Source organism: Theobroma umbraticum, unplaced genomic scaffold (genome assembly GCF_002168275.2).
Source record: "Theobroma umbraticum cultivar Fairchild unplaced genomic scaffold, ASM216827v3 scaffold_20.0, whole genome shotgun sequence".
Lineage (NCBI taxonomy): Eukaryota > Viridiplantae > Streptophyta > Magnoliopsida > Malvales > Malvaceae > Theobroma > Theobroma umbraticum.
In genome coordinates this window covers 2,604,408-2,613,434 of record NW_018397266.1, presented here as the reverse complement: position 1 = coordinate 2,613,434, position 9,027 = coordinate 2,604,408, and the positions used below count along the sequence as shown (strand labels likewise).

Sequence of the window (9,027 nt, the reverse complement as noted above, 5' to 3'; positions counted from 1 at the left end):
AGTAAAAGGTCAAAAAAAAAAAAACCTGTTCAGTTATAGTTAAATCATTAACGGCGTTTAATGTTTCGGTTTCAGGTGGATTTAACGGGAGGATACTACGACGCTGGAGACAACGTGAAGTTTGGGTTCCCAATGGCATTTACGACGACGTTATTGGCTTGGAGTATCATAGATTTCGGGAGGAACATGGGGCCGGAGTTAAAGAACGCCGTTAAAGCCATGAAGTGGTCGACGGATTACCTGTGAAAGCAAACGGCAACAGCTGGAGTCGGTGATACGACAAAGTGGGAGATGCATACTCTGATCATAGCTGCTGGGAGAGGCCGGAGGATATGGACACGCTTCGTACGGTGTACCAAATCGATAATTCGCATCCTGGCTCTGACGTGGCAGGTGAAACCGCCGCTGCATTGGCCGCTGCTTCCATTGTGTTTAGGTCACGTGACGCTGCTTACTCGAGGTTGCTCCTCAATCGAGCCGTTAGGGTACGTCACTGTCGCCACGTCAATTAGTATTACACTTAATATTTTTTTACTCAGTAATTTTTAACTTACAGAGTATTCAGTAGTTAAAGTAAGTTTTCTTACCTTTTTACCGTCCGAAATGAGATCTACTTTACCTTAGCGTATGTTAAGTTGGACCTCAAAATATACGGCTGCTTCTTTAGCGTGCTTTTTGTTTTTCAGAAAATATTATTTGATTAAAGAAAAAGGACATGTAACCATTTCATGTCACGGGTTAAGAATGTTTTTAACGTTTTTATTTCTTTACATAACGATGCAATTTTACTATTTCCTTTTTTTAGTATCAAACCGTGCCTTAATAATTAGCGAATAGTAAAATTTTAGCTAAATTTGTTACTTTAATAATTGTAAGTACGATTCTAGGTGGCCTTTCATTTTGATGACAAATGAAGATCATGTTGGTTTTTCCAATAAAGAACAGTGTACTGTATAGAATTTTATCGTGGTTATGGTGAAAATATCGCGAAAAAAATGACCGTTGGGAAAAATGGTATTTGCACTGTAGGTGTTCAACTTTGCTGACAATCACCGGGGTGCCTATAGCAGCAGCCTGCACGCTGCAGTGTGCCCTTTTTACTGCGACGTGAATGGTTACCAGGTCAGATATATAGATTTTTTTACCGCTGCTGTTTTACAATAAATATGAACCGTTGGATTAAGACATGAAAGTCTACAACTTTGACTGGCTGATCGTATCATTGGGATTGGAATATAAAACATTTGCAGGACGAATTGCTTTGGGGAGCCGCTTGGCTACACAAGGCCTCAAGGAAGCGCGTATACAGAGAGTATATAGTGAAAAACGAGGTCATCTTGAGAGCTGGAGATACCATCAATGAGTTCGGTTGGGATAACAAGCATGCTGGGATTAATGTCCTCATTTCCAAGGTGAACAAATTAAACAAAGAAAAACCCTCCCTTAATTAATCCCTGGATTATGTTAATTCATTTATAATCATGCGAATGTTTTTGGTTTGGCCTGGTTTTTTTTTTTTGTATATATGCGTGTGTGCTTAACGAGTCGGTTTTTATTTGTTTATTTGTCCAGTGCAGTGTTTTTATTCTGTTTGTCTTGTGATTTTTGTTGGGGTGTGTAATGTAGGGGATTGTTTTATTTAGGTATTTTTTTTTCCTCTCTTGTTAGAAAATAGAAGAAAAGGTGTCTGAGTGTCACGTGGCTGTGGAATAAACTTGGATCATGTTTTTGGTGGACCTCACATTTTGTGGGGTCTCACATTTTCGGACGCCATTTTTGATGCCTTTATAGACTTCTGATAAACTGAAAACAGTTGCAAGGTGTCAAGTGTTGGCCTTATTTTCAAGGTCACGAGGAAAAGGTTAGATTTCATTTCGTCAGATTTTAAACCAAAGCGAAGTTACTTGGTTAGATAGATAGCCATACTTTCTATTGTTAACTTTTATATATCCGTTTTCTTACTATAGTTTCTAACATCAAAATGAAAACGGACAAAAAAGGATTTCCATTAGGGTGGGGGAGGGGGTCCCTTACTGTGCGTCTATAATCGTGACCGTACTACTACTTAGATAAGATGGAATTGATCAATTAAAGTTCTAAATAAAACAATAATGTTACAGGGAAGAGGGTACGTGATGATTGCACATGATGATGTGTGTAGCATAGAATTTGGGTTTCATGTGAGCATAGTTTTTGGTTGACAACCCAAACTGGACATTCTCTTGAAACATTAAAATATAGTTGGGGCCAAAGAGGTTGATAAAGAAATGAGAATGAGGGCGCGTGAGGGTAACATTGTCTTCTGAGAGAATTAAGTGGATTTACGGTTGCTTTGGTAGCGTCTTGTCTCCTCAATCATTAACCAAAGTTTCGTGCTGAACTGGAGGTGGCATCAAAGTCTAAGCTTAGTCTGGTTTAGAGACCTGGCTTCTTGTGGGTCCCCAATCAGTGAGTTTCTGCTACATGCATGTGCCTAAAGGCTGGGGCGATGGTTCCTTCCCATGCTCACGCATTATCTTTCCACATTAACTTTTCTTGAAAGGTGATAACGACTCATTGTTAAGGACCTTTCACTCTTAACATAGTCTGATACTCTATATATATATATATATATATATGTATACATATCTTACATGATTTCTTCCTATTCATGCATTTAGTATGCTTTTTATTATTCTATATCATCCTCTATGTGCATGAACATTGAATTTATGGGTTTTGCCACTAATTAATATTTATCAGGCCATGCAGCATTATGCATTGAAGCTGATATATATGACCAACAAAACAAGTAGTTCAATATTATTATTAATGAAAATAAAAATATGCTTATCTTCTGTGAAATTTCTTCACAGGAAGTGCTGATGGGAAAAGCTGACTATTTCGAGTCCTTCAAGCAAAATGCTGACGGCTTTATTTGTTCTTTATTGCCTGGAATTTCTCATCCTCAAGTTCAATACTCTCCTGGTAAATGGTTGTCTTCTTTTTGTCTACTTAAGCACATTGAACGTTGATAGTAAAGATAACAGTCTAAAATACATATAACATTAAAATCACAGATCTCTGGTCTGGGGAAAAAAGTACCTTATATATTATAAATGGAAATGCAAATGATTAAGTTTGTCACATGTGTTATAAGGCTGGACCAGCTGTGTTGCAAATAATCGTTTTGTAATTAAGTGCTGTTTGGGGCTAAGCGATTGCTTGATCCAGGTGCTTTTCTGCTTATTAATTAACTCACCCCTTTTTCTTCTTCTCCCCTGTCTTTACATGGAAAAAAAAAAAGGTGGCTTGATCTTCAAGGCTGGAGGGAGTAACATGCAGCACGTAACGTCACTGTCTTTCCTACTTCTAGCTTATTCTAATTATCTAAGCCACGCTAACAAGGTGGTGCCATGTGGTGAAAGATCAGCCTCCGCTGCCCTTCTCAAACAATTGGCTAAACGCCAGGTAATTAATTTAATTTATTCTTTTTCACGTTGTTTATTCTATTGGAAAATGGAGAAAAAAAAGATACTACCTTCCACCCTTTTATATCCACATCACAGTTAAATCGGGGGACCATATCCAAAATCAGACAAGATCAACGGCTAGATTTTGTCTTTGTGATGCAGAAGTAACTATTTATCTTTGATATAAGAATGTTTGTTATGTATCGATGATCATCAAAAGACCTCACGTGATCATGGGCTTTTTTTCTATCTCTTTCCCCTTGAATATCTGTAAATGGGAAAAGGACCACAAGTTAAGTTAATATACGTTGATATTTGTGGGAATTTTAGGTGGACTACATCTTGGGAGATAACCCATTGGGGATGTCGTACATGGTTGGCTATGGTGCACGCTTTCCTCAGAGGATTCATCACAGGGCCAGCTCACTGCCATCGGTGAAGGCCCACCCGGACCGCATTGGGTGCAAAGCGGGGTCTCGCTATTACCTAAGCCTAAACCCCAACCCCAATTTATTGGTGGGAGCAGTGGTCGGTGGGCCCAATGTGTCGGATGCTTTTCCAGATTCGAGGCCTTATTTTCAAGAGTCGGAGCCCACAACGTACATCAACGCACCGCTTGTGGGACTTCTTGCATACCTTTCAGCCCACCCTTGATTTCCGTAATATGTAAGTGCGAAAGGATGAGATGATAATTAGAGTGGTGTGCGAAATGGTCACCCTGCCCCTATTATTGTCATATGAAAAGATTCCAATCGTTTCCCAATTAACGAAGAAAGTTGCGTTTGTACACTTAAAACAGAGCGTCCTTTTTTCTTTGTTGGGCAAACTTCCAAGGTCATTGCCAAGCATGGTTATCATATCCAACCTTGTCTATACAACGTGATGCCACCGTTAGCAAAATACGAAAAAAATCTAAATTTTATTAACATTAATAATAAAAAATTGCATTTAAAATGTCTATTCATAAATATAATAAATAAATATGACTATTTTTATCAATATTTTTAATTCTTTTTAGCATTTATACTTTTAAATGCATTTTTAATCAATAACTAGGCTAACCCCGCATGAAAGGTGCTTCGGTGGCTCATTGACTACTTCCTCTTGTCACTAAGGCGAAGCCTCGGCCCAAAGAGCGTCCTTGCTCTTACTGAGACCGCATTTTAGGTGGCCATAGCCCTTGAGGGCCACATTCATTAACTTCATCATTGACATGGTTTCTTTCTTCACTGCCATCCAAATCAACAAGACGATATTTCCAGCATTCTCCAGCACAACTACTTCAAATAGATTGAGGATATTTAACACAGCCAGCATCTAGATACCACCTACCATGATCCATGATCGTTACTTCACAATGCACAATGTAAAAACATCCTAACTCTAAACATTTAAGAACTAAATTTTGACAAAATTTATCGCATTTATCACAATTAAGATAATAATAAATTTTTTTCACAAAAGCGAGAGAATGTGGATGATATATTTATTTGTAGATGCTCCAAAGTCTGATAATGCTATCAACTTCTAAGTCACTTTGCTTGATTATGTTAGAATATTTTCAAAGCCAACACACAATTAATTTAATAAAAACCAAGTCATGGCACTGCTAAGATTGAACTTTTAACAACTTCAAATCCTTAGGTCAGAATAAAAATTGGTGAAGCCGGCCGTGATATTCTTTGCTAAATCATGTCATTTTATTATTCTCGTATGAAAGATACATTAGCAACAAGAAGGCCTAAACTTTTATGTATGAGCCAAGCATCACACCACAACACATTACAATTTAATATAACCCTTTTTTCGCACCCAGTTCAACTCAGCTTTGCACCCTGCGGCATCCCAACTCAGTGACAAAGATCCAGAATCCATTCCCCATAACGATCAGTATATATATAATTGTTTTTCCCTATCTGTTTTCCACCACTTTTCACAAGAGACAGTATTGTACACTGCTCAAGCCATTCGCTTCACTTGTTCAAGTAACAATTGGAAAGAATCACAGATAGCCATCGTACGTATAGGCTGCCCATAGAACATAAAACACACCAAAAAAATCCAAATGTGAACCACATCCCCAATATTTCCAGAAGAATAATCATAAAAAACAAGCATACCTGCATGTCCGTTAGTTTTTGTTGTTCACTGTCACAACCAGGCCACAAATAGCTTTTCCTTGTCAGTGCCTGTTTTCGCTGAAAAAAGTACACACATCCATTAGCTTCTTGGAAAATATGCCAAAAGAAACACAGTCGACGGTCTCTTGTAGGGAATCAATATGTGGAAACAATTTCCAACTCTTCCATTGTCTTTTACCTGTGTTAAGGACCCAGTGCACCGTTGTGCTCGAATCTGATTCAATGATTAAAAATTTTCCGCACAACCATTATGAATTGCTAAAGATTTCCAAGGCCCTTTTTGATGGCATACAGTTCTGCGAAGTTCGAATGATTGACACCAATAGGACCCGAGAACAATGGAAGGATGTTATCTTCAGCTTTTCTCAATATTCCATCCACCCCTGCCGGTCCCATTTTCCTCTTGTAGACTCATCCGTTTTGAGTTTTAGAAAATTAATTCGGGGCGATTTCCATTTTATGGATCTCCTTTTGGCCATATTCATATTTTCTTATGACCTCAAGCATCAACCTTGCATTGGTCCACGTACCAAGTGGATTCCATCACAATATATTTCCACTACCTCGATTGACTCCACTCAATGGAAAGACACAAGTTTCACAAATGACACCACATTCTCCCAATCCCATTTTTTTAAGATATATAAATTTAATAATGTTAATAAAAGATTTTTGATATTCAAAATTAAAATCTTAATGAACAAATTAATCGATTGAATCAGTTCCTCGTTAGTTAAGTAGTTCTATTTTTCACTTACATTGTTAAGATTGCAACAGTAAAATTCACATTAAAACTTTTGTTTTAAAAGATGATTTTATTAGTTTTAGTGACTCATATATCATATCAAGTCTTTTATTTATTGCAATAAACGTCTCATAACACATTGATATGATATGAGCATTGAAAACTTGTACACTTACAAATGAGACAGCACATAAAGCCATTGGCGGTGAAATCATGAATCCAAAACTCCTAACGTAAATCACAAGAAGAGTTTTATTTTAGATATTGCAATTAAGAGCTTATTAAATCCAAAAGGACTTGTAATGAAGCAAGAAACTTTAAAAGAGAATAAGTTAGTATGAAATCTTGTAGTTGAAATCTTAACTTTTTCATCTTTTGGATTTATCAAATTTTTAATCACTTAGTAATCTACACAATAATCGAATAAGACATTTTCAAAGATAAGATTTTACTTATGTTAGCAAGTTTTATTTTAAAACAAAATGATCAAAATAGGTCATCTATATATTGTGATACATAATCGATAATAGAGATTTTTTTTAGCATTTCATCTTAAATTATTTTCTGAATGATTTATTTTAACATAAATTTTCCTCTTACTTCATTGGTAGATATGGGTCCACATATATAAGTACGGATGTTGAAAATTTTTTTTTGATTAAGATGTTGAAAAGAAGGTTTAGATTTAGGAAAATGGATATTTTTATTCATTATATTTTTAAATTGCCATTATAAATATTTTTTATTATAAATGTTAATAGTTTTTATTCAACTATAAATATATATGAAATCTAATTGCATTAAATAATTTTTATTAAAAAGATATATATATATTTTAATTTAAAAAATAAAATTTATTCAATTTATAAGTAACTATCTTAATTTATATTGAATTACTTTCATTAAAAAAATATTTCTTAATTCTGATAGTATTAAATAATTTTTTTTATAATTGAGAGAGGAGGGATTCGAACAGGAGAATAATGCACCAATCAATAAACTAAATGCTCAAGTACCTAATAGTATTAAATAATTTAAAAATTAATAATATAGAATCTCAATTATAAATTTATACTTCAAATATTATATTTCAAAAATACTTTTATTTATATATAATTATTATTTAAAAATATATAAAAATATATATTCTCATGCAATGCACGTGACAATAAATATAAATAAAAATAAAATTTTTGAAGTACTTTACCTTCAATTATTACTTGTAGAATACTACAATTGTCTTATCATAATAAAAAATTATTCGAGATCAATCACTTATGATGTGACCTCCACGGTGAATTCTATACAATTCATAAATCATAATTGTGATTGGACAATTGTAATACAATAATTACAAGGGATGATATGTTCTCGATTGGTGGACCCTTACATACGATAATTTGAAACCTTAATATTTTTCATATTTATCTATCTTAAACAAAATTTTATCTGGCTAAGCAAGAAAAAACGACATAAGACAATCTATTTATGGAATTAAGACATAACTTAAATAAATTAAAATTTAATTTTAAAAAAAATTCTGAATTCATACCTTTTTAAAAGTGTCATAAGATAAAATATATTCCATGCATTTGATATTATTGCGTTATTTTGATTTTTTTGTCAACTTTTTGACTTTGACCAAATTGTTCTACACATCTTACTAAGTATAAATCTAAAAATACTTTACTCAAACTTTTCAACGAATATTTTTTAAAATTTTAAGAAATGATCTTTTGAAAATAAATTGGAGTTAAAATTTGAAACATTTAACAAAAAAATTAAAAAAAATAATATACATGAGATAGGAACAGGAATGGCTCCATAACTTCAAAGAGTTAAAATTAAATATTCAAATCAGACATTTTTTTTAATGAAATCTAACTTTTTAAAACACAAAATTTCATTAAATACATGAATAAAAATCCCTACCCCTTCTTGTGCCCCATTTTGCTGCCCCTTCCATAATTTTCTACATCTGTCCTTTGGTCTATTAAAAGTTAGCTAATGGCAATTGCTTACTGCCGGCTCAAGTTAAAAAAAGAAGAAAAAATGAGAACTTGATCAAATTCAAAAGAAAAAAGAAAAAAACACTCCCACCCTTTTTCCTTCCAAGAAGGCTTCCAAGAAAAGCTTGAAAGAAAAAAAGAGAGACCAAAATCCATGTCAAGTGATAACAAATCAAGAACAGGAAAACTTTTTTGTCTTTCAGTATCGACGAAATCCTTTCATATATGATGAGCAATTTTTGTATATTTGAGATGACATGATTTGGGTTTTTCTACATAGATTAGAAACAGGTTATCCTTAAGGAAGCAGAGGAAGATTTAAAGTTTTGCTTGGTGGGTTAGATCGGATTGGAAAGGGAAGAAATAGATGTAGAAAGGAAGAAATTATTATCTAATTGTGTATTGCCACATGGACTTAATGACATCATAACTGTATAATTAATTATAAAATAATTAATTTATTGGTTGGATTATTCAAAAAACACATAGTTGAACCAATTAAAATTTATCTATGTGTCATATATATTTATCCTTTGAGATAATTTGAAGATAATATTTAATGTGAACCAATTAAAATTTAATTATTGAGCATCCAACTTATCTCTAAATAAATCAAGGTAATTTAGAGATAATATTCATATTTTTAACCAATAAAAATTTACTTATTGGTCATCCAATTT

The 9,027-nt window shown here is 33.7% G+C and overlaps 1 protein-coding gene across 1 annotated transcript; it reads left to right on the top strand.

The window, feature by feature from the left end:
* Positions 1-256: 256 nt before the first annotated feature.
* LOC110423360 (endoglucanase 8-like) lies at positions 257-4,248 on the top strand. The gene is made up of 6 exons (XM_021437577.2): positions 257-485; positions 1,030-1,122; positions 1,251-1,412; positions 2,856-2,967; positions 3,287-3,450; positions 3,783-4,248. The coding sequence occupies exons 1-6, from the start codon at positions 333-335 to the stop codon at positions 4,104-4,106; spliced, it is 1,008 nt and encodes a 335-aa protein (XP_021293252.2). The 5' UTR covers positions 257-332; the 3' UTR covers positions 4,107-4,248.
* The last annotated feature ends 4,779 nt before the right edge of the window (positions 4,249-9,027 follow it).

Bases quoted from the DNA above. Each gene is read 5' to 3' on its own strand.
- LOC110423360 (XM_021437577.2), top strand. From the start codon at position 333: ATGGACACGCTTCGTACGGTGTACCAAATCGATAATTCGCATCCTGGC. The intron at 1,413-2,855 runs GTGAACAAATTA...ATTTCTTCACAG, and splicing joins TTAATGTCCTCATTTCCAAG to GAAGTGCTGATGGGAAAAGC. The intron at 3,451-3,782 runs GTAATTAATTTA...TGGGAATTTTAG, and splicing joins AACAATTGGCTAAACGCCAG to GTGGACTACATCTTGGGAGA.